At 39.8% G+C, this 26,459-nt stretch overlaps 1 protein-coding gene across 1 annotated transcript in view; it reads right to left on the bottom strand.

The window, feature by feature from the left end:
• NR3C2 (nuclear receptor subfamily 3 group C member 2) overlaps positions 1–26,459 on the bottom strand; it is a 330,198-nt gene that overhangs the window by 40,080 nt on the left and 263,659 nt on the right. Inside the window, exon 6 of the mRNA XM_032855551.1 lies at positions 25,428–25,572. Coding sequence (XP_032711442.1) covers positions 25,428–25,572 — 145 coding nt within the window. The remainder of the gene's footprint in view (positions 1–25,427; positions 25,573–26,459) is intronic.

The following is a 26,459-nucleotide window of genomic DNA, read 5'->3' as shown; positions in this document are numbered from 1 at the left end:
AGGGAGCCCGATGCGGGGCTCAATCCCAGGACCCTGGGATCATGACCTGAGCTGAGGGCAGATGCTTAACGACTGAGCCACCCAGGCGCCCCCTGTTTTCATGCTTTAATAAAACCACCTTTTTGCACCAAAGATGTCTCAAGAATTCTTTCTTGGCTATTGGCTCTGAACTCCAACATTCCCAGTGTCAGGAGTTTGGGGTAATATATGCATGTTTCTACTTGGACAACCAACCAATCAATCCTCTCCCTCCACCAAGTCTAAATGTCTTCTTTCTTTCCTTCCTTCCTTTCTCTCTTTTTAAAAGATTTTACTTATTTACCTGAGAGAGTGAGTGAGAGAGAGCACAAACCAGCAGAGGGAGAAGCAGACTCCCTGCTGAGCAGGAAGCCCGATGGGACTCCAGGATCATGACCTGAGCTGAAGGCAGACACTTAACTGACTGAGCCACCCAGCCATCCCACCTTTTTTTTTTTTTTTTTTTTTTTTGATGTGGGAGAAGGGTACACAGAGGAGCATGCATGCTAGTAAGGAGAAGGGCAGAGTGAAAGAATCCTCAAGCAGACTCCCCACTGGGTGCAGAGCCTGATGCAGAGCTTGATCCCATGACCCATGAGATCCAATGACCTGAGCCAAAACCAAGACTCAGACACTCAATTGACTGAGCCACCCACGTGCCCCAAAATGTTTCCATAAAAATCTACATTATATAACAACAGAAGTCATCATTGTCTCTTTTCATGAGAAGTAAACAAAGCATCAGTTATTTTTTAAGATTTTCCTTCTCAAAGTAGTAAATCTTTTGGGAAGTCCTCATAACTATTGTTTTATGATGGCTAGAATCTAATAAATGAAAAAGAGACTATTAGTGAAAAAGGGAATGGACTTGATAAAGGCCAAAGAAACAGAAAGAGGTCCTGATGGCTGATCTATTTCTATGGCTGATGGACAGCAGGTGGAAGTCTGTAGGACAGCAACACTGCAGGACGTCTCCCAGGACTCATTCTTGGGTTCCCCTCATTGGCAGAAATCCCTTTCACCTCAACTCTGAAAGCCACCTGTATAGAACCCATAATGGAACACAGAACATTTTCTCTGATTATTGTATGTCTTTTGTCTCCCATCATCTGGAAGATATTTTTAATTATGTAAATGTTTTAAACACACACACAGAATAATAGCAGGAGCCTCTACATCTGCCATCTAGAACTAACAATGTAAATAAATGCTAATATTTTTGTCATATTTATTTCAGATCTTTAAAAATTAAACATGGCAGAGTTACACCCTGCTCTCTCTTCCTCCCGCTTCCCATTCATCTTCATTCGAGAAGGGAACTGCCCACTTTGGAGGACTACCATTTCCTCTCAGAGGTATATATTTTACTGCCACATGTATGTGTCTATAAAAACAGCATACACTACCTGTTTTGTTTTATGTAAATTTGTAATTCAACATGCACATCCTTCTGCAACTTATTTTTTATTCAATGTTATAATTCTGAGATGTATCCATTTTAATACAGGTAACCATAAATTAATTCGTTTCCACTGATGCAAGTTTCATTTGTTTCAATATATCACAATTTACTTATCCATTCCATTACTGATGGTCACTTGGACTGTTTCCTCTTTATGGCTATTATGAATGATGCCCAAGGTACATCCTAGGGCATTAATCTAGGATACAGAATGAAAGCAGAATTGCTGAGTCACACATCAGTGCACATCTGCTGCTTTCATTCCAACCAGTAAGAGATAAGAATTTCCTTTTATTCCACCCCCCACCAAATTTGTTGCCAGCTGACAGGTGTTGAAAGGATAGCCCCATTGGTGCTTTTATTTGCATTTCCATTAACACCAGTAGGCAGAACATTTTTCAAATGTTTTCTGACCATTTGGGTTTCTTCTTTGGTGATTTGTCTCTTCATATCTTTACCCATTTTACTGTAAGCTTTTCCTCCTCTATCACTAAGTAACATCATCTTTAATCCTAGTATTTTTTTGCCTTAAAAATTTTGTCTGATAATAATTTTGTTTCTTTTCTCTCTTCCTTCCTTCCTTCAACTTTCTTCTGCTCTCTCTTTAGAATTTGCCTGTTATGCCTTTTTTAATCCCTTATTTTCAAATGTCCCAAATAATTATATTTCACATGTCTCTTACATAAGCAGCAAAAAACTGGATTTAAAAAGTCTGAGTCTCTGTATTTTAACAACTCAGTTTAATCTGTTCTCCTTTACCGTGATTACTGATGGTTTGGGATTTTTTTTTTTTTCCCTAGCATTTTAACTTTCTCTCCTCTTTTCCTTCTCTTTTTCCACTTTACTGCCTTTTACTGGGTTGATCCAGCTTTTAAAAAATCCCCCTCTTTGCTCCAGTACTGGATTTAGAAAGTACGCTTTTATTTTTACTCTTTAAATAATTATCAAGTTGTGAATTTGTATACTTAAAAGTCAAAAGTTAATCAACAGCTTTTCCATGAGTAACAAGCAAACAAAGTCAACTGTCTTCGGTCTACTGCTTCCAGTTCTCCTTGTTACAGGTCTTTAGAATTTAGATTACACCTGTTTTCACATCTCTCCTGAAATCAGTACTCCTCAGACCCACATGCCCTTCATCTGTCTCATTAATGATGAGTTTCTTTGATTACCACTGTTTCTTATACCTTAGCTCATACTTCAGGGTTTTTTCCTTTTTGTTTTGTTTTGTTTTACATATTAAAGAATATTTTTTTCATAATTCTTTAAATAGTGGTCAGCCATTGAAAGTTTAAGTCTTTCCATCTTGATTTGTCTGAAAATCTCTTTATTTCACCTTCATTCTTCACAAAATTGTAGATTTCCAGCTTGACAGGTAATTGCCCTCCGTACTTTGAAGCTAGTACTCCACTGTAGTTGGGCCTTAAGACTTGCTTTTGTGGAAATCTGTTAGTCTAGTTGTCATTCTTTTACAGATAATCTGCATTTTCTCTTTGGTAGCTTATCCCAAATTCCCTGTTTATTTGATGTCTGTAGTTTCATTCTGAAGAGCCTGAGTGCAGAGTAGTATTTCTCCTGCTTGGGACTCAATAGCCCTATTTTATTGGAAGGTGTAAGTATTTCTTCAGTTCTGAAATGTCCTTAGACATTGTTTCTTCAAGTATCACCCCTGTCCCATTCCTCCTACTTTTTCTATTTGAACTCCTATTAGCAGTGCATTGGATCTTCTCACTGTGTCCTCCACATCAACCCTCCTTTTGTAGTCTAGGTGATTTTCTCAGATCTGTCTTCTAACTATATATTTTTGTGCCTAATATGTTTAATGTCTACAGTATTTTAATGACAATATTTTTCATGTCTAGGTGCCTAGAAATATTCTATTTAGTTCTTTCTCAGACATCTCTGTTATTTTCCATAAGGCACTTCTTATTTTCTGGCTATTCTATCTTCTTTCTCTAAATTATGTCTTTATCTGTTATATCTCTAAATACTTTTAACATTATATCTCATAGTTTCTTTCAGAGTTTGCTTTTGTTCAACTTTTGGGGCTGCTCATATGCATACCTACCACACACTGTTTTGGCCTGGGTGAATCCCCGGGCACTGACGATGGAAGGGACTCTACAGGAAGTCTCAGAATTTACAACTGTTAGAGGTAGAAGCATTCCACTTGTTCTGGACCAGTTTTTATGCTAATTTCTTAGCTTAAATGCTTTTTGCAAGACTTGTGTAGTTTAAATTTAGATTCCACATTTGATGTGATACAGGCTTGTGTTTCTTATTTCTTTCAGCTTCCCTGCCATGTCCCTGGGCTGGCTGGCATGTTGAGTTGTGCTGTCCTTGTTAGGAGACAGTGAAATCTCTGCAGAGCCATGGCTTTATTCAAGAGGCTCCATTTCTGGCCCCAGCCTTGCTGGAGTCTATGTTCTTGATTTCCGTTCCTGTTTGTGTTCTTATATGCACCCCTAAGGCATTTATCTACATCCACGAGTCTGTGGGCCAACTACAGCTTTAGCTCCAAGTTATACCACTCTGGCTGTGAATTCCCTCTTCTTGCACCTGTTCTCCCCCCCCTCCCTTTTAAAGCTTGCCTATATATTTAAGACTTTCTTTTTTAAATGCAGAATTTCTATGTGTTTAGAGCGAAAAAAAGGCTCAGTTCAGTTTCACCATCCTGATTGCTAACTACAAGCTTCTTAAAGGCAGGATCCACGTCTGGCTCACCTTTCTGAATGTCAAGTAGAATATGATAGCCAAGTATCATGTGTCAATCTTTGCTCAATAAATATTTCATGAATCAATGAGAGAGAAGAAAAAAGTGAAGACAACAAAATGATTTGCATATGATGATGATGATTAGAGCAAGAGAATACTGAAAATTTACACAAAGGTCAAATGTCTAATAAAATAGGGCATTTATGAAGTTCTTCAAAACTTTCTCCAAAAAAGGAGAGATTTTGGTTGTAAAATGGGATGGAGCGAGTAACAAATCAGGATATCTGTGGAATACAGCACAACATGCATTTGATGCTTGACAAATGAAAGAGTGGACTCCTGTGCATTTGATTCCTTAGGCCACCTGGTGCTGGAGAGAGCACAGGCACCCTTGACTTTAGCCCAGCAGGGTCTGCAGATGTGCCGCCCATTGGCCCTTCAGGGTGCTGGCTTTGTCAATCTGTGAGCACATCACCTCTGAGACCCAGACTCATTGCATGTCAAACTGGGATACTAATAATTCCAACCTTGCAGAAATGTAGAAACCAATTATATGCAAATTCTTAAATTACAAAGTACTATTAGCTTTTTTTTTGTATAATAAAGAAAATAAAATTCTTCTTCTTGAGAGACCAGTGATCATTTCAGTTAAAACAAAGCAAGGAATAATCAAATTCTCGAGATGACTTTACAAGAAAACAATATTATATTGTTACCATTATTTCTCTATGTAGGGTAAGGCAGGAGAAAACTCAGAGAGTGTAGGTTTTCAGGGAGGTGGAAGGAACTTGCCGGGAGTAGAACGTGAGGGCTCAGCACCTCCGTGTCAAAGTGTTTCTGTTCTCAGATGTGTCGACAAAACATCCACACACTGATTAAGGTGACTTGAAGAGAGACCTCAGATGCTACTTGGAAAAGATGAGAGCATGGGTGACCACACACCTAAAGGAAGCTTGTTTTTGCCCCTTCAGTATGAACAGCATCTCTTTACCTCTTTCCTGAGGTCTTATTCCCTGAGTAACCTCCATGGTCTTCACAGCTATCACTTATGGGGTGCCTAACATCCACCAATGCTAAATTCAGTCTTGCTAATTCTCACAGTGCCCTGTGAAGAATTATCCTCATGTTCACGATAGGGAAATGAAGGTACATGAAGCAGCCAGAAGCGACCCGAGGTTCTCCACTTCATACCTCAAGTCGTCTTCTCTCTCCATGCTTGCCAACAGCTCAGCGCTGTTTTAGCTTTTACTCCAGAGGATCTCTTTCCAACTATGAAGAGATGTTTGGTACCTCATATGTTTTGTTATTACATTCACTTATTTATTTATTCTTTGCTCCCGATTACATGGTAAGATTTTGTGTTTTCAAACTCCACTGCTGTTTCCACTGCATGAAATTGAGTTCTCTAAATGAAGAGCACTGGGTACTCGATATAGCTTGAAATCTCAGGAAAATAGGCCATCTTAAAAACACATTTTACATCACATCGTTTTTGCACAATTAGATTAAATGCACGGAAATGTACATCCATAGAAGTTGAAACAAGGACAACCTTTTTGGCATGACACTGGTATTAATTTTGCAATATTACTTCACAGAAATACTCTTTGCTATATGCTTTTATTCATTTTATAATCTTACCTCATCTTCAGTAGAATAATGTAAAAATACACGAACGACTTTGCGAAAAAGGTGAAATCTGTATAATGCTTCTAAAATATAAAAGTCAGTGCAGAAGTTATCCTTGAATGCTAAACTAATATGGAGGCAGTGGAAGATTACTAAAGTAGGAAATAGCCCTGTATTCAAGTGAACATTAGACCTGAATAACTGACAGCCTTCTGAACAGGGGGCACATGTTACGCATTTCTAAACATCTCATTTGCAGGAAAAGAATGAACTCTATTTTTGGATAAATAAATAACAACAACCAAAATGGGCACAGAGACCCAGTTCTGATTCCAAAGGCCTTGGGATAAAATCTACAAGAATGATAGTCCTAAAATATTTTTTAAAAACACTTTGAAAAAAAAAAAAAAGAAAAAGAAGAAAAAGGAAAAAAAGAAATATTTCAATAGTTTTGAAAACCTATCATTTTCTCAAACTAAGAAACCAATTTTATTCATAGCTATAACTTCATCTGGTTCTCTCTGAGAACACCCATTACACTAAACTACAATCACAGGGTCATTTGGAAATAGTTTTAAAATATTAAAATAATCTAACATCTCCAAACCTGATTAACTTGGAACAAAAGTGAATAATTGAAGAGTTGGAAAATATATTTTTCCTGGCCTTTGAGAGAACTTGGGGTTGAAAATGGAGTTCATTTTCATGGTAACAGTGGGAATGAGAAAAAGCCCTATTATAATCAGAGTAGGAAGGATGTTCCCAATTTATTTTTTGTTATTTATTTACTTATTTGGAGGGGACAGAGAGAGCAAGCGAGCAGGGGGAGGGGAAGAGGCAGAAGGAGAGAGAGAATCTCAAGCAGACCCCCCACTGAATGTGGGGCTCCATCTCACAAGCCTGAGATCATGACCTGAGCCAAAATCAAGAACTGGAAGCTTACCTGACTGAGCCACTCAGATGCCCCACGAAGTTCACAATTTAAATGATCTGTATGCTAATTTCTGGCTCTTAATTTAACTAAAGAACTGAACAACTTTTGTATCTATAGGGCCCATGCCATCTTGCCATTATTACGTTACCAGTGTTGCCCGACTTTATGAGGCTAGTCTTCTGAACTAGGAATGGGTCAATGGCTGTCAGAACGAACACTTCTGTTTTGGTATTCAAGTACTGGCTTACCAAGACACTACTCAAAATGTATTTGAGAAGCTTAGTCATTCGGTTACCTGGAGGCTCATTTGGAAGCAGCTGATTTGGGAAATTACTGACCCAAATTAAAGGAAATCCTGGAATCATATTTATGTTCTGTTCTGTTGGAAGTAAATATCTGATAAGCCCAAATGACAAACCTTTCCAAACTATGGGTATCTGCAGAACTCAGGAGCTCAAAGTATTAACCTGAACACCTATTGTGGGTCCTCATGCTCTGGTTTCTACATGGAGGATGCAAACTAACTTCTTAAAAGAGACTGCAAAAATTTAGAGCAGGGTCTCAGAGAGACATCTGTATGTACATATTCATAGCAGCATTACTCACAATATCCAAAATGTGGAAGCAACCCAAGTGTCCTTCAATGGGTGAATGGATAAACAAAATGTGGCATATACATTTGATGGAATATTATTTAGCCTTAGAAAGGATATTCTGACACACGAGCCAATACAAACGCACAAAATGATATTCTGTTAAGTAAATGAGCCAGTTACAAAAAGTCAAATTCTGTAAGATTCCACTTAAATGAGGTACCTGGATTAGTCAAACTTCTAGAGACAGGAAGTGGAATGGCCACTCCCAGGGACTGGGGGAAGGGAGGAAAAAGCACTTATTTACATAACATTGTGAATGCACATAGCATCACTGAGCTGCATAATCAGAAATGCTCAAGTTGGTACATTTTACGTTATGGGTATTTTATCACAACTGAAAAAAAATTTAACTAGAAACAAGAAAGAATCTCTGCAACCCATGAGACTATCTGCTATACTCTGACAGAGATTAAGAGACTAGGGTTTGTGTTTAATTAAGTAACTTCTCTTAGAGTTCAGGCTTTTCATTCATTCTTCTTCTTTTATAATACATAAAATGTCTCTTTTCTTCACTGTTTTTACTACTTGCTTTCGGCCTTTTTGTGTCTTGATGGACTTTCACTGTATGTGCTTTTACTGCAGGCTGTGCTAAATGCTTTTTAAAAGAAGGAAGGGTAAAAATTCTTTTAATAAACCATAATTTCAACAAAGTCAGTCAGAGAAACACTTTCTAAAAGGCCTGTCTGCCGTAATTTTGGTACCCTTAGGGAGAAGGGAAAATAGAACTACCTTTATCACTCTTTTCGCTTTCTAAGAATTCACATTTAATAAACATAATCCTTTCACATTGGCTGATTTTATAAATGCCAAAGCAAAAAAGTTCCCAGCTCTTCCACCTATGGGAGCCTATGAAAGGTACAGTGACATTTCTTAACTGAAGATCCTTTAGCAATATTGCACTTAACTGTACCGTTGTCACCTGCATGCCTTTTAAGAAAGGAAAGCATCACTTTATTTAGTGAGGAACTACAAAAATAAACTTCTGAAACATTGCTCATTAGCCCACGATTAAACAATCACCAACTCCCATCACTCTGAAGGTCCGTGTCCTCCTCCTGGATAAGCATCTCTGATTGATTTTTGTTATGTGCACAGGTCCCAAATGACACCAGTACTAAATAAATATCTGGTAGCCCCTGAGATTAGATAAACCCAATGGATTTCACAGGCCTTGAGATGCTCTTAAAATGTACATATATTGGGGCACCTGGATGGCTCAGTTGGTGAAGCGTGTAATTCTTGATTTCAGGGTTGTGAGTTCGAGCCCCATGCTGGGTGTAGAGATGACTTAAAATCTTAAAAAATATATGTATTTCATATAAAAATATACATATATGTATTTTATATGTAAATATATAAGCTATATATTTATATAATTTATATATATAAACAAAACACAGCAAAGCTCATTCAGGGCTGGACTCCTTGAAGTCCCTGGCATCTCAGGAAGGCCCTTCAAAAACCTGTTTGCTAACATGCTACTACTTCCGTAAATTGCTCCTAGGAATGCATGCGTGTATTACATTGTTGGAATGCATACAACAGCCGTGTCAATCTTACAACACAGAGTAAAATAACTTGAGTGCTACGGTACACGCACAATCACAGCCGATCTGAGAGGCCAGACCTTACATCTGATGCTGCAAACGACACCATCATGTCTGAATCAATGTGACATCTTGTTAAGTGGTCAGTGTAACAGATGGTCCTTGTCTTAGGCGTGTTATTTTTCTAAAAAAATAACATGCAGAAACAGGTTTTTTTTCAAACCTTAATTAGAATAAAAATGACCTCCATTTCAACATTCAAATCACTCCAGTCTATGGTATACATTTTTTTTTTTCATCATCCTACCAGATTCTCCCCTCACTGACAAACAAGATCTATCTGTAGAAGGCCCCTCACGCTCACTGCAGTTCTGGTATGTGTTAGAGCACCTGTGCCATTTATTTACAGCCAGGCCAGAACTCAGCCACTTTGGTCTAGGAACTGATGGACAATGTTTTTTGTGGTTGTCTTACTGTACCAGTGAGTGGGATCCCAGTGGTCTCCGTGACATCCACTGATTCTCTAATAATCTTACATGGTCAACTCTAGTACGAGTTAAAAGATAATTCAGTGTTTTGTCACCTTAACTGATGTCCCAAAAGGGATGTGTTTTTGTGGAAGTGCCCTTGAATCTAAGCATCACAGTTGCCACTGACGGTAGTAGATGTTACGCTGATCAAAATAGGATTTGACAATCTAAACATTTAGAAGGGGCTTCGTTACATGGCAACCATAATTTACCACTGACAGTTCTAGAAATCATCAAAAACATTCTTCTAACCATATATTTTATATATAGTGTTTTGTATAAAAAAAAAGTCTTTGGTACCTTAGATTTTTATATACTTACATAGTTAGTATTTCTTTTGGATACAAGGACACATGTTTCTGGTAGAGCAAAGAAAACACAAAGTCATAACCCACTGTGAAAATTTCCTGTTGACTGCTATATTAAGGTGGAAATATCCAACAGCAAGCTTACAATCTTATGAGCACTTCATAAAATCCAAACCATGTTAAGACTTAACACCTGAATTTCTCTCCACACAGAAAGGATAGAAAAACCCAATATTCTCTGGTGAAATAATTTTTTAAAAATTATCCAAGCCTCATTTTTGTAGGGTATAGACTCTAATACTAACTTTCTGCAGATATAATGGTATGCAGAACACAGACATTTCAATAAAAGACAGAAAACCTTTGTGACTTATTATCGCTTCAAACAAGGACATTTTGGGTATATACTTAAAGACACTGCTTAATTTCAATAAACGACCACAGTTTCCTCTCTTGTAAAAAAGGAGTCATAAAACAGTAAGATTCCCACCTGATAACTAGTGAACTTCAAGAATGTGAACAAAGTTAATTGCTGAATTCGGGAGTATGGCTAGACTGTCGTGGGCATAACGGGTGACAGCAAATCACTTTTCCTAGTACAAAAAAAGATTTGTATTAAATTGCAACTTATGGAGTCGTATTCTTCGTGAAGCAAAAGGCACATTCCTCTAGCAACAGACCTGGCACAGGTTATAAGGACGGACATTTACTCTGATAAAGCCCAGGTATGAGGTTATGCTTCCGAGGCAAGAGCGGAGCGTGGCTCACACTTGCAGAGGTGACTTTCCCAGTGTGTGCATGGGTTGGGGTGGAGATGTGGAAGGTACTGAGCAGCTGTGCTCCCATTCCAGGATCACAGACTCCTTCTTCTATCCACAGTGCCTTCCTTTGGAAGAAGAAAATAGCTAAGCCTCTAGAGACTGTTATCACAGACACGACTCCATTCACTAATCGACCTGGGTCCTAGAAAACATTCTCAGGTGCCATCGCTTTGTATGAAAGGTAGTTTATTTTGTTCGTGTGACTCCTTCTAAAAGCTGACAAGTCATCAGCCTAAATAATAATAAAAAAAGATGATATTCAACTCAATTAATCTATTAGAGATGAGCCACGTTGTCCTTTCTTATTATTCTGAACATCTGTCACAAAGCAGATTTTGTTCAGGACACGATGAACAACTGCATCATTCATGACTGGGTGAAGTAAGTATGATAGTACCAGGTCACTACACCAGCAGTGACATCTGTTTCCCGTAAAACATCACCGGTCAGACACATACTACACATGCATGCACATGAGGTGGCGTGAACGCCATGCTTATTCAAAGCGTAGCCTAACTGCTTCTCATCTTCTTTATCCACGTGTAGAAAATGCCTAGTCAATACAGCTGAGGAGGTCAGCCGATGTTCCTAACCTTCTCCTCTACTCAGAAATTCTGTGACCTTCTGAATGTTCTCTAATCAGAATAGAATGGCCATGCGGTCCTTAAGGACAAACAAATGATTCTTTGGGTTTCTGTTTTCATCCACTAGAAGAAACACACATTGAAGGCCAATGCTTCAAAAGGGTTAGCCCCCGAGCGCCTGGGTGGCTCAGTTGTTAAGTATCTGACTTTGGATTTTGGCTCAGGTCACAATCGAGGACTCTTAGGATTGAGCCCAGCATCTGTCTGGCTCTGTGCTCAGTGTGGAGTTGGCTTGTCTCTCCCCTCTGCTCCTCCCCCAGCTGGCACTCTCTGTCTCTCTCTCTCAAACAAAATAAAATATTTTTTTAAAAAAGTGTTAGATTGCTGTGATCTCTTGAACAGGCAGGACCCCAGTCCCCAGCCGGGCACTGGGTCCCGCACCCTGGTAAAAGAGTGTGAGTCGAGCCCCTCCCTCACTGTACTGCTGGGCACAAAGAACTGGGGGGTGGTTCGGCAGCCAGTTGACAGCAGTGTTTTTCTGCAACAAGGATAAAGAATAGCAGTCAGGAAAGATATAAAATATAATAAAAATTAGAAAAGCAAAATCACTCCTCTGAGTAGTTTCTGGAACAGCATTTCAATGATTTGAAGACCAAGACTGGTAGACCTTGAGTGAAAAAGTCTCCCACTTCGGGTTATGACTCCAAAGAAAAGAGCACAAGGGGTCATATTGAAGCCAAAAAGCAACTTCTTGTGTTTACTGTTTTTCTTCCCCTGCAAAGGTGCAGGAGAGCCTTACCACACCTAATTTCAAAACTAAGACAATAGCGTACAGTATGGCGGCTGGTTAATAACACTGTATCGCCTATTTGAAAGTTGCTCTGAAAGTAGATCTTAAAACTTCTCATCAGGAGAAAAAATGTTTGTAACTATGGTGACAGATATTAACTAGACTTACTGTGGCAATCATTTTGCAATATGTGCAAATATGGAATCATCATATTGTATACCTGCAACTAATACAATGTTACATGTCAGTTATGTCTCAATATAAAAGCTAAGCTGACAATGGGATGTAACATTTTTATTTGATAAATGAGAAAGAGTGTAGGGCTGTCAAGTCACAGGGGGAAGAGGACAGAGAAGAAAAAGAGGAAAAGAGAAAGCCAGAAAAAGAGTCAAGCCGAAGGGGAGGGCTGAGACAAGAAAGAAAAAATAGATGTCAGTTATGGCGGGAAGGAAGTTAGGGAAAGCAGAACTAGTGAGAAGAAAAGGGGAGTGGGAAAGAAACAGCCTCTTCCATTCTGAAGTGTGAGCCCACAGTTCTTCATGCCCCATGCACAGTTTGATAGCTTCAACACTGAAATTCAGAGACTCGGCCCCTGTGCCACGCAGGTACAATTCCTCATGCCTGGACCATAGAGCATCGTGTTCACTGTACCCATCCAAATTCTAACCCTCCTTTGGAGGCTAACACAAATTTTAAAGCCAGATAATTCTGCGAGGGAGCTTTCTTTGCTATTTTCAGGCCAAGGGAATCACCTTCTCTTTAAACTCCTGGAGCCCCCATCTCAAATAAAACTTATTTGTCACACTTGTCATGTGGACTCCATCCTGTTGGGCCACTACTCTTGTGTCTTGGTCTTAATTTGCCAACTGCCCGACAGAATTCTGGAGGACAGAAACTGTGTCTCTCATACTGGGTTCCTTGCAACTGCCACCATGCTGCTTTGCATATTGTAAATACTCTCATTATTTATTAATGACCAGTGAAACACAACCATTGTTCACAAATTTTTTTTTTTTTTTAGCTGAACAATAGGAAGACATACATTTCACGTTAGGGGAAGCAATTATGATATTCACTTATAATACTGTCCTCCTCCCTTTTAATTGGCCTCATTTTAGTCACAAGACCTCATAGCTATAAGTCATCTTGTTGGTCAAGCAGAATCATAAACTATAGGAGGTTGGAAGAGACCCTAAGACCCTTCCATTTCCATTACTTTATAGAGGCATGGAGACATAGGGCATAACAAGAACAGCATGAACTTCCACGGAGATCCTGGGCTCAAATCTGAGAGCAACCTCGCAGCAGCTATGCGATCTTGGATAACCCTACTGAACTTCTCTCTGCCTGAGGCAGCTGAATTATTTATAAAGCAGTGATAACAGTATCTGCCTGAAGACATGACTGTCTATAAACAAGACAGCACACATAAAAGCATCAAGTAGAGAAAATGGCTCACAGTAGGCTCTGTAAATGTTCTGCTACTAGACTGAGAGCCCTTTAAGCTTGAGGACCACGTTCTACTCAGGTGCGAATCTCAGATACCGTGAGAAGAGATTAAGTCCTTCCTGAATGAGAAAACAGAGATCCAGACCACAAGTGAGGCTTCCCCAAAGCAAAGCAGAATAACAAGTCTGGGTTGGGTTTTATCGATCACCTTGTCTAGTGTTTCTCAAAGTGTGGTCTGGGGACTCTGGGATATCCCCAAGACCCTTTCCAGGGGTCTACAAGGTACTCCTTTTTCCAACTAACTACCTGGTGAAACAGGAATTTTTTTTTCATATACTTCATCCAAAACAACCTATCACCACAGACTAAATATGAGAAGCAGACAAAGGAATACAACAGTCTTCATTTAAGTCAGACTGAAAGGATTTACAAAAAAGCAAAAAGAGTGCCATTAATGCTTTTGTTAAAAAAGTTACTTTTCATAAAATATTTATGCTATGCTGCTTATGTTATTTATATAATATGTACTTGTTATTTTAAAGTGAATGATAAGACCATATTCTAAAATTTTGCTTTAATTTCTTATATGGGTAAATAAATATGAATAATACAAACAAAAGCTCTAAAAGCACCAGCTCATCATCCATCAAATTCCCCCTCCAAAGCACTTGATTGTACCCTATTATCCATGTAAGTGAAGATGATGTAGACTGAATGTTTGTGCCCCCCAAAATTTGTATGTAGAAATCCTAACCCCCAAGGTGATAACAATAGGAGGTGAGGCTTTGGGGAGTAAATAGGTTAACATGAGCACAGCCCCCATGATGGGATTTACAAAAGAAGCAGCAGCAGAGACACCAGAGCTTTCTGTCTTCTCCATATGAGGACACAGTGAGAAGGCAGCTGCCTATAAGTCAGGAAGAGGGCCCTCCTGGAACACAACCATAAAGGTACCCTGACATCTGATTTTCAGCCTCCAGAACTGTGAAGAATGAATGTCTGCTGTCCAAGCCACCCAGCCTGTGGTATTTTGTTATCACAGTCCAAGGAGACTAAGACAGAGAGTGATATCATAACTGCAGCAAAAAAAAAAAAAAAAAAAAAAATTAGGAGTTTATAAACTCCTAGTTCCCTTGATTCCCTTGATTCTCTTGGTTATGTCAAGGTGGAGGAGCACAGGTGAGGGGCCATTAGACAAAGGATGCCACATCTGTAAATATGGACCCTGAGTAGGGCAGTATTCCTACTGCAGAGACACAGAAGAGCTTTTTTTTTTTTCCCCCAAAGATCTATTTTGAGAGAGAACGAGAGTGCATGTGCAAGTGTGGAGGGCAGGAAGGGTGAAGCAAAGGAAGAGATAAACTGAGAATCTTAAGAAGACTCTGCAGAGCCCAACACAGGGCTGAATCCCAGAACCCTGAGATCATGACCCAAGAGCTGGAGGCTTAACCAACTGAGCTACCCAGGTATCCCACAGATGAGCTTTAATAAGTAGGAGGAAGGTCACCAAATATGGCCCCTTTCCCCCCCTTTCCCTTATCTACTTTCTTCTTTCAGAAAAGTATCTATGCCAGAATCAACCCCCCCCACCCCTGCTCAAAAATTAACCTCTTCAGAGCCCTCCGGATACACAAATCTATTATTTTGCTTAGGTTTCATGGGTGGAAGTGAGGGATTGAAACCCAAATCATCTCTCATGTATGATACAGTAAAAATGGATAATCATGTGGTTTTGGTTCTAGAAGTGTCTAGAGATGAAAGTTCACTGAATAGTTTATATATCAAGACACATTCAAGTGTGTTCCCCTCCTTCACTCTGGAGGAGGATGATCAAAGACAGCATCTATGTGTCTGCGATGACCTGCATCAAGGGAGGAAGCCTAGCACTTTCCTCAGTTTTGTAACTAACTTACACATCCCTCAGCACCTGCCCCAATCTTACAATGTAATCACTGCATTGTAATTAATTTTTCTGTTTATCGATTATTTAAAAAAGAAGAAATTCATCACAGTGATTTTATTTTGTATTGAAAGGAAGAGTGTTTTTAGCTCAAGAGACCAAAGTCTTTGGGCATGTTAATGGAAATATAAAGCAACACATTAATATCAGCCACACTAAGCCTTTTACAGATAACATGTGACCTTAAACTTGTTTTGACTTTTAATCAAAATAAAAAATAGCTCCCTCTAGTTATTCAGAATAAAGCTTGACATTTTTCTTGCATCATTACTACTTGGTGCAATTTTGGGGCATCTGGGGGTTTCAGCTGGTTAAGCATCTGATTTTTTATTTTGGCTCAGATCACTATCTCAGAGTCATGAGATTGAGCCCTTTGTGGGTCTCCACAATCGGTGTGGAATCTGCTTGAAGATTCTCTTTCCCTCTCCCTCTGCTCCTCCCCCTGTTCAGATTCTCCCTCTCTCTCTCAAATAAATAAATAAATCTTAAAAAAAAAAAAAAAGACAACCAGTGTCTTTCTTCAACAAAAGACTGGTTATAAAAAACAAAACAACAAGAGCAAAACCAGAAAAATCCCTGAAACCCAACCCCCCAACCTCCTTCCCCTAAAAAACTACTCTGTGCAACCTCTATATAGTTCTACAGAGCTTAAACAGTGCATTTCATTTGCAGTCTCCTTTTTGTTTCGATTTCATACTACACTGGCAATTACCTGGCTTCATTAACTACTTAGGAAATTTCTCAAGTATGCTACAAGATGCTACATGTAAGAAATATTAAGATATAGCAGTGTTTCTGAAGGAAAATTTGAAAGAATGCTATAAAAAATGAGTCTTTTTCATTAAGTTCACATGCTATGCCCTAAAAACATTGTAGAGTAAACCCATATCAGGAATCTAGCATCTGACATTTGTACTAGAAAGAACACTCATTAACAGACCCCCAAAAAGCCACTGAGTGCCAATAAGTACAAAGCATTTTGCTAAACATTAAGGAAAGTTTTTTTTCAAGTATGCTTCCTGCGCTCTAGAAGTTTACAGTACAGCTGGAGTGAAAAATGTATATAAAACATAAAAAGCAGCAGATAATTGATACAGAAAAAAGTAATATAGAAAAGAAAGTTTTGGGGGCAAAAAGTCCCTCTTGATTTTGAAGATAATGGAAGAGAAGGAGTCCTTCGGTTTAGGTGAGGGAGAGGAAAGGAAAATGTCAGGAGCAAAGGCACAGCAGTGGAAAGACAGGACTAAGGGAAGAGAAAGGTTAATTTGGCTTGTGCAGAGTTTATGCAGAGAAGCAGCAGGAAATAATGCTGAAAATAGCATTTTAAAATTAATTAGTTCATCAAGCACTTACTAATGCCAGACAGTATTATAGGTGCTGGGTCTGCGAAGATAAACCAGACAGGCCAGGTTCCTACCTTCTCTGAGCCTACGTTACGGCGGCAGGAGACCTACTACAAAGAACATAAATGTGCGGTATGATGGGGAGGGACAGAGCAGATGGGTCTCTCTAGATCTGGCGGTCGGGCTTCTGAACAAGGAACACTTCCAGCTGAGACAAGAAGGGGACAAAGGACCACCCTCCTGCACAGAACAAATACCAGGTAGAAAGGGTCTGAGGAAAGGATGAGCTTAGATCCTTCAAAGCACGATAAGGAGGTCAACATGGCTAACCAAAGGCGCTCGTGAATCTTCTGAGGGAATCCGAACTGCCCCTTATTATTTCATGGTCGTACACCTGGATGATGGTATGTTCCCTGAGCTACAGTCCTGGGAGGCACAGCAAGGTGGGACTTCTTCACCTTGCTGCCTCCACTTCTGCTCTCCCACCCACCTGCCCACCGCCAGCACGTGGTGTATGTGACCCGTGACTTCTCCCTGCTGTATTCCCAGTGCCTAGAACAGTGCTTGCTTTGCTGAAGTTGCTCAAGAAACATTTGATGCGTGAGTGGACTAGATAAATATGGCTTACAGCCTTCTCCGAAGAACAGTCCAAAATGAGAAGGCTGGGTTTGGTGAAGAAGGAGACGGGTCGAGGAATGAGTTAGATCACCTGCAGTCCTGGTCTTAATACTCCTCTCTTCAGCGTTCTTGCCTTCCTCAGGTAGGGCAGTGCCTGACCCCTGCACGCTCATTTCAAGAACTTCCCTTAATGTGAGCAGGAACCCAGAAGCAGCACCCACAGCCAAGTTACCCATTTATTTAAGAACTTCCCTCCTCTCAAACCTTTTGCGGGAAATGTCTAGAAGTAACTTTTTGCTCTGACTCTACTTCTTATCACTATGCTAGCTGATTAAAGGGAAGAAATACTGTTTTCAAAGAATGGGAGAAAAAAGAAGAGAAGAAATACCTCTCGTTTGGAGTTCTGCACTTACCTTTCCTCTGCTTCTCTATGTGACTGAATGCTTATTTCTCTTTTGTAGCTTATAAAAATTTCCTCAGGTTTCATTGTAGCTGTGCGTACAGTTCCCTCTGCCTTCGTATAGCAAGAGGTCTTCCCACACCCTACCTTTGTGCAACAGATAAAATGCCATTCTGCAATGTTTCTGCCACTTGCAGGCAAGGATTAACCATTTTCTAATTTGTGACATTGTTTTTCTTCATTCATGAGTGTCGATCTCCATAGTCTACAGGGGCTGGACATGAGGGAAAAGGGCCAGGTGCAAACAGCAGGCAGCAGTGGGAACCATGGGGAGGGGGGCAGCATATGCCCCCTCTAAAGGGGTAGCTGTGGCTCCTGTCCGACTCACAAATGGCCACACCATTCTGCTGCAGACTCTGGCTTTCTCGCTGGTAGAACAGGACCCGGTTTCCATAGGGTCCAATGGAAAGATAAGGCACAGAAGGAGGACTTTCTGTTCTTTCAGTTTATCTCTTCATACTGACCCAGAGGAAAAAAACAGAAGAAATCTCAGAAGACAGGAGGTATGAGTAGGGGTGTGTGTGTGTGTGTGTGTGTGTGTGTGTAAGACACAGAGAGAGACAGAAAGAGATGAAGAGGGAGGGAGGAAGGAGGGGGAGCAGAAGGAGGAGAAGGGAAGGCGGTGGGAAAGGTTGGAGGTCAGATACTGGAAACTATACAGAACAGTGTCCCAGTGAGCACAGGGGAAGTAAGAAATCCTGTCTGGAAGCCACAGAGAGGGAAGAGAAGAGGGGAAGAGCCATTGGGGATAGAGAAGAAAAGTAAATGAAGCCAGGGAAGGGGAAGTTGACCCAGGCTCATCCTACTTCTGTGGCTCCTCTCATCAGAACTCCTGTCCCCCACCATCACTGGCTCTCACCCTGCTGAAACGAGGGTCCAGACACAGAAGTCACCTCTGCAGTACCAACCATGCTGCCTTAGGAGGGGTGGGGGAGGCCTGCCATGTCCTAACTCCACCCACTCCTGGCCTTCGTGGGGACCCCCTGATCCCAGCTGGCACAACAGTGACACGGCCTTGGTATACACAGCCCGAGTATGAGCCAGGCCTCTCAGAACTTTAGGACCTTAAGTGAAGAGGGTCCGTAAGGGCACTGTGGCCTGCGGAGGGCCTCTCTTTAAGGACAACTGGACCATGGCAGCACAGTGATCCCTTACTGGGGCGACAACAAGGATAGACAGCACTCCATGAAACAGGAAATGACTGCTAACTGAGTCTATACTTCCCTTCTGGTGCTGCCATCACACAGTTCAATGGCCAAGAGGAGGGGTTCACCTTCCATCACTAAGAAGCTGAGGTTAAGGAGTCCAGGTCCAGGGCAGACACACTAAGAGCGCTCACTTACAGGGGCTCAGAAAGTGGCACCAAGATTTAAACTCTTCCTCCTACCACCTCGGAACCAAAAATATAAATAAATAAAATTAAGGTTTAGGAACCACAAAGGCAGTGCAAGATCATTCAAGAACCATTTTTTGTTGGGCTACCACTTGGTACAATATAAACATGATTTTAAATATACTTTTGATTCTAAAATATTGGTCAAGACTTAAAAGAGAGTAGTAACACTGAACCTGCCTTTCAGAAACTTAAAAAAAAATTGGAAGAAATTTCATTACAGGCTTAAATGGCAGTTTTAATATGTGTACTGAATTGATAAGAAATTTGAATACTTACAGCGATCTGTAGCAATATATGATAAGCTGTTTCAAGGTACAATTGAATAATTAATCATTTAATACATATTTGAAAAGTTTCACATTTATAATAAGAAAAGTTCTATGCTAATTTAAAGTATTAACTCATATCTTCACCCCAATGTTTAATAAAAAAAGATAGGAAAGAATGTTTTCCTTAATTATTCCCTGCTCCCCACCTTTCCTCCAACTCCAATAAAGCCAGTACACAGCATGAGGATAAGATCTTTGGGAACTTTCAGATCTGTTTCACAGGAGAAGGCAAACACAAAGAATCAACTAGTGAAGTTTTGGTCACGGTTTTAAATATAGCAAAGCTTTTGGTATGAAAACTGCATCCCCTATCACACTTCTTTATCATAAACGTCATCCTCATAATTAGCAATGATAACTTAGAAAGCATCTTCTAGCCTAATTGATTTTTTGCTTCATTTGGTCAATAATTCATTCATTCAGCAAATATTTAGAGTTCCTCCTTTGCCTTGGACACCATGCCAGGTGCTGGAAATTAAAAACTGATTACGACAGAGCTCGTGATTTCAACAAAGAGGTACGAGGGAAACAAAGTAGGGATACAGACACCCAAGAACTGCGGGTGCAAGTGAGAGGTGGCCTGAGCCGTGGAGGTTGGCGGGAGAGCAAGGGAGGATCCCACAAGAGTGGATCTACCTGCCACCAAACAGCGTACGTTACTTCCTTGCACTCTTGGAAGGGTACTGGCTGAGGGAAAGTCCAGGGACACGTTGAGCAGACAAGAATGTGAAAGGTGCTGGCAGGCAAGCGGGAGGTGTCCCTCCCGCTTTCTGGTTCACCACCCGCTGGGCTCACATGGCTTTTAAGGCTGGTAGCCACACTTTCTTTCAGGGAACCCTCTCTTTCCTTGGGATCTCTCCTGTCTTGTGTCCTTTACCACTTCTAAAGTGAGCTCAGAATTTGTATCTTCAGCTGGGACCTCTCTCTAAGCTTCAGGTGTGGATAATAACTCCTTATTTACTATCTTTCCTTGAATAATATTTGAAAGGCAATTCAATTTTAAGACTGGCCTCACACTATCCCTTCCTCTTCCCTTCCGAACTCTGGTCCTCTACCTTTGCTCCCTTTTCCCAGGCAGTGACACCATATCCTACCTGGCACTTAAGGCAGAGGCCTGGAAGTCTTCCTAGACACCCACTTCTCCTCCCCCTCCATTCTCTACCTGAATCTGACCACCAGCAATTCCCATAGATTTTGCCTTTTAACATCTTGGCATTTCTCTCCATGTCCCATCACTACACAGCTCTGCACGGAGTTCCTTCCTGCTGCTGGGTTTGCACATGCTGGGCCGTCAGCCTCCATCAGCATCCCTCCTCCAGTACTCCCTCCACCTGGGTGACACTAGTTTAAGCAATACGAAGGAAGCTTTCCCGACTAGAGCAATCCCTCCCATTAACTGTCCCCAAAGCGCTTGTCCTTTTAATACTTATAATCATGATTTTCGGATCCTCAGATCAAGATCTGTCTCCCTGATTGGACCGTATGTTCCATGAGCCAGGGATTGTCTATACATTTTTCCCCTGTTCTGAAGGTACTGTTCAGAACGCTGGCAACAGTTAGCAAATATTCCTTCAATAAATGCAGGACGAAGCCTGCGTGTGCATGCAGACCCTAGCTGCAGGCTATCCTCTCTAACTTAGTAGTTTCTGCTAGGGACAGATACAGGGTCTGTGATAGCATCCGATAACAGAACTACTGATCAAGCTCTTTTTGTCGGTGTGATTTGATCAAAAGGCTTTATATCATTTCCAGATGTTTTCTGGAAGTAGGTTCTCTTCTTTCTCAACTTTGAAAAACAAGCTCTGCCCTATTCTTTCTAGTTGAGAGAAACCTACAGAACTCTAGGGTGAGGTTAAGGTCAAGATAAAACTTTCATTCTAATAATTATATAATATCATAACATTTAACTATAACATTAGAAAGCCATTATTGTGCTTCTGCTTTATCTGTATTAGTATTTTTTTACATAGGAAAATGTACACAAAGTGTGTATGGCCTTTTCTATCTTTGGTTTCTTATTTATTTCCCAAACCTTTCAATCATGTTAATTTAGGCTTCAAATATAAGCTGCTTTCTCCTAAATCTCATTTGTTAAAAATGATTCTAACACTTTTGTACTGTTTCGAGAATGTATATATTCGGATATGTGCATATAATTAAGAACTAATAGAGTACACTGAAAGCATAGGCAACAAAAGAAAAAAAAATAAACTGCACTTCATTAAAATCAAAAACTCTAATTTTAAATGCCTCAAGGAATACTATCAAGAGTGAAAAGACAGCACACAGAATGGGAAAAGTATACAAAACACATCTCTGATAAGGGTTTAATATCCAGAGTATATAAAGAACTCCTACAACTCCAGAACAAAAAGACAAACAATCCAATTAAAAATGATCAAAGGACTTGAACAGACATTTCTCTGAAGAAGATCTACAAATGGCCAATAAGCTCGTGAATGGAGGCCCAACATCATTAGTCATTAGGGAAATGCAAATCAAAACCACAATGAGAAAGGACTTCACAGCTCCTAAGAGATAAATCAGAGAAAGACAGATGCTGTATGATACCACTTACATGTGGAATCTCAAAAAGGCTAACTGGTAAAAATAGATCACAACAGTGGTTACTACAGGGTGAAAGGAGGAGAAAGAAGAGGTGTGGTTTTAAGGGTACAAACTAGCAACGAGTAGACAAGTTCGGCAGACTTAATATACAGTATAGGGAATATATGAAATATTTTATTATAATTGTCAATCTTGCTAATGGACTAGATCTTAATTACTCTTACCAGGAGAAAGAAATGACAATCATGGGACTTGACAGAATGCTAAGTACCAGCTACAATGGCAATCATATTACAATATATAAATATCGAAAATCAACATGTACACCTTAAATTCACACAATATTATATATCAAATATATTTCAAAACCAAAAAAAAAACCCAAAAAACAAACAAACAAAAAAAACCCATCCCCAAACATTTTGTACCTACTAGGGTAGCTATTAAAAACAAAAAACCTAGGGCCTCCTGGGTGGCTCATTTGGTTAACCATCCGACTCTTGATTTTGGCTCAGGTTAAGATCTCAGGGTGCTGGCGTGGAGCCCTGTGTTTGGCTCTGCGCTTAGCGGGGAGTCTGCTTGAGAGTCTCTCTCCCCCTTTCCCTCTGGCCCTCCCCTATTTCTCTCCCTACTTCCCTCCCTCCCTGCCAAATAAATAAGTAAATCTTAAAAAAAAGAAAAAAAGAAAAAGCCCTAAACAGAAAATAAGTGTTAGCAAGGATGTGGTGAAACTGAACTCTTGTAACTACTGTTGCTTTGCTGGTGGGAATGTACAATAATAGCACAAGTGCTGTGGAAAAGAGTATGGTGGTTCCTCAAAAGTTGAATGCAGAATTACAGTATGCTTCAGAGATTCTACTCCTACATATACACCAAAAAGAAATGAAAGCTGGGATTCAAACAGATATTAGCATACGAATGTTTATAGCAACGTTATTTACAATAGCCAGAGGTGGAAATAACCCAAGTGTCTATTGACAGATGAATGAATAAACAAAATGTGATCAAAGCTCTTTACTTGGTAAAGATAAATAAGGTAGTTATATTTTATAAAGTTGCAGCAAACAGAATCCGTGAATACTGAACTCTTCCTCCTAAGGGAAATACAGGGTTGGGTTCTCGAGAGCCACTGATCACTTTCATCGCCTGATCTATATACATAATTCTGTTGTATGTGTATTTCTGCTTAAGGGCACCTTATTAATAGATATATACCTGATTCATTAGCATTGAACTTACAGCCAACAACACTATAACTCATGCCTGAAAGACGCTTATCTAAGACCTGTATTTTTTTCCCCTAAGGAACGTCAGACTTCCTGCTTTAGGAACACCAGATAGCACCTCAGCACTCTGCTTAGAGGTCACTTTAAACAGTGAAATCACCAACAAAAAACACAAAAATGCAAAAAACGTGGTACTAAATAGACCATGAAAAGGCCACTTGTTCACAGTATGAGAGCCGAAACATAAAGGCAGAGAGTCTCGGCTGAAATGTACACATGGGGTGGGTCGCAAATTTATTGCTGCTCTGGGCACATCTGCGAAGGACTATGGAAGTGCCGTGTGTGTTCACTCTGGGGTTACAAATAAATGTAGCCAGAAGGTCGATTCACAAATACAGAATCTGCAAACGGTGAGCATCGATCCTAGGTACATATATTGGAATATCATTCTGCCATAAAATGAAATTCTGATACACGGTACAGTAAGAATGAGCCTTGAAAACCTTATGCTTCAGTGAAATAAGCCAGACACAAAAGGATAGATATCATATGACTCTACTTGGTTGAATTACCTAGACTAGGCAAAGCCATGCGTTAGAGGTTATCAGGTGTTCGGGGGAGGGGAGACTGTGGAGTTCTTGTTTGAGGGGTTCAAAGTTTCTGTCTGGGACGATGAAGAAGTCTGGGAGATGGATGGTGGGGAAGGTTGCACAGCAGTGTGAATGTGATTAATGCCACTGAACTGTACACTTAAAAATGGCTCAAACGGAAAATATTTATGTTGTATGTATTTTATGGGAAAAATTAATAGATGTACTCAGTAAGACCAAACAGATCATTTAAATCTCCAGTTAAAATCAAATGGAGACATGCTGGATGGCATGGAATAGAGATTCTTGTTTACCCACACTTTTAAAACAAGGAACATGTTTTTCTTTTGGTTTATAGACCATATTTGAAAACAGGCTTCCTATTTAATAATATCAGCTGATTAATGAGGAAAACAAGTAGATGAAAATGTGCATGTCAGTTGTTTGGCCTCACTTCATGCTTTTGGTGAAAAATTATGCAGTAGAATTATTCTTTCTGACTAATTGCCGAAAGAAGAGTCACCTTGAGAACAAACAACTGATGTTCCTAATTTATATTGGAATAAAACAGTCTTTGTGTCCTACTGTATTGGGGTGAACTGGACTTTGTAGGGAAATTGCTACGGTACCATTTAGGTATCTTGGCACTATGAGTCCACTTCTAATCTTTTGCATTGCTTTTCTGTCTTGTATTATCAATCTATTTCTTATCTGCTTCCTTCCTTACTGAAAACCCCTATTTTCCTACCTAGAGAGAGACATCTGATAGAATATGGCTGTGGTTCCTATCATAATTCAAATGTTCCTTTTTTATATTAGGTGTTTCTTGACCCAACAATTACAAAGAAGCACTGGTGGAGATAAACGTAAATGAAATGTACTAATGTAAACTTAACGTAGGAAGGGATTCATGGCCAAAGAAATCTCTCTTACAATTCTTTTGATCTTTTAAAATGCATCATAATACCAAAGATGTTTCACTACAGAGAAGCATTTTTGGCTTTTTTTTTATGATTTCAAAGAATGGTAATTATGAGTGTCATGAAAACACATTGAGCAGCTGTATACTGTTAACAATAGAACGACTATATGAATGCGTGCTAAAACTGGCGCTTCATACATTCCCATTTCCTAGAAACTAGAGAGTCCTCTCAAATGGAGTAGATACCAGAAGAGACTGTTTTCTATTAATCGTGGCATTGTACCAGTCAAGTTTTTAGAGCCAACTGGATCATCTTTCTTTTGGGACAATTCCCACATACTATTATATGAGATCTATATATACTGATTTATATATACTCAGACATGTGCATAGTAATTCTGCAAAAAGGAATTTTTAAATCCTTAAATGATAGGATTTTTTTTCCTCTTAAAAATGCTATGTGTCAGTGGATTCTTTCACAAATATACATGTGATTTATATTTAGAAATCACAAAAAAAGCATTAACAAATAACTCTGCAGTTTATTTTATGAAGGCTAATTAATAGGTACTTACTCATTAAAGACTAGGTCTGGCGCAAAATAGAGAAATTGGCTGTTTGTATGTTTGTACGATCTCCAGCTCAAGGCAAATGATGATAGACACATCCAAGAATACTGGATTAGGGTAATTTGGTCCTCAAGAGGCAGGTTTCTAAATCCTGAAGAACAGAACAATTAATCACAGAAATACACTTAGCATTTAAGTACATTCCAGGAAGAAGCTTCTTAAGGCAACCCTACACAGTCACCTGTCTCTAACAGACTTAATTTAGTGCAATAGTCATTTAAGGAGCACCCACCCTGGGCATAGCCCTATTCAACATTTCATTCTAAATGCACCTTAAATTTTCAATGAGGGTGACAAATAAAACCAGGGAGCTCAGGCAGTTTCATTGTGGGTAACGTCTAAAACCCGTGGTTAGACTGGAGGAATTTATATTAACCTGTAAAACTTGCTTCATTCTACTAACAATAATATTAAACTAAAGAATATTTTAATAATTAACTCCTGCATATCCGCTATCATGGTGGAAGATTTTAATTTTCATGAATTTGGGGTGGTTGAAAAAATATCATTCCTTGTTTCTTTTCTTCTGGGGGTAATACCGGACTCTGATAAAGTTGTAGAGTAGAATGAGCGTCCTTGGCCCCTTTCCTGCCCTGTCCCACAGTCTGGTGTGGGCCTCTGATAGCTCTTCTTTTGTTCCTTTTCTCATCGCCTGTATTCCCAGGGGCAACATGGTATTCTTCCATTTGTAGAGTTTTACCTGGGCAAGCTCCTCTTCAAAGGAACAACTATCGGAGCCTTCCCCAGTCTTTTCTCTTAGGGCCCTGGCTGACCACAGGTAATCCAAGAAACTGCTTTGATTAATGGACTGGGACAGTGGGATAGCCATTCTAAGTGATGTTTCTGTAGATTAATAGGGGCCTTATTAATAAAATTCTAGAGCACAAAAAATGACTAAAGTAGGAATTTCAAGGACAATTTAAAGGGTGCTGGAGGTAAGATGACGTTTTCAGAAAGAACAATCTTTCAGGGTCTCAT

The sequence above is a fragment of the Lontra canadensis genome, unplaced genomic scaffold, assembly GCF_010015895.1.
Source record: "Lontra canadensis isolate GAN:19392208 unplaced genomic scaffold, GSC_riverotter_1.0 scaffold10, whole genome shotgun sequence".
NCBI classification, from domain to species: Eukaryota; Metazoa; Chordata; class Mammalia; order Carnivora; family Mustelidae; genus Lontra; species Lontra canadensis.
Note: the sequence above shows the minus strand (reverse complement) of the source record. Positions and strands in the feature narration are given on the sequence as shown.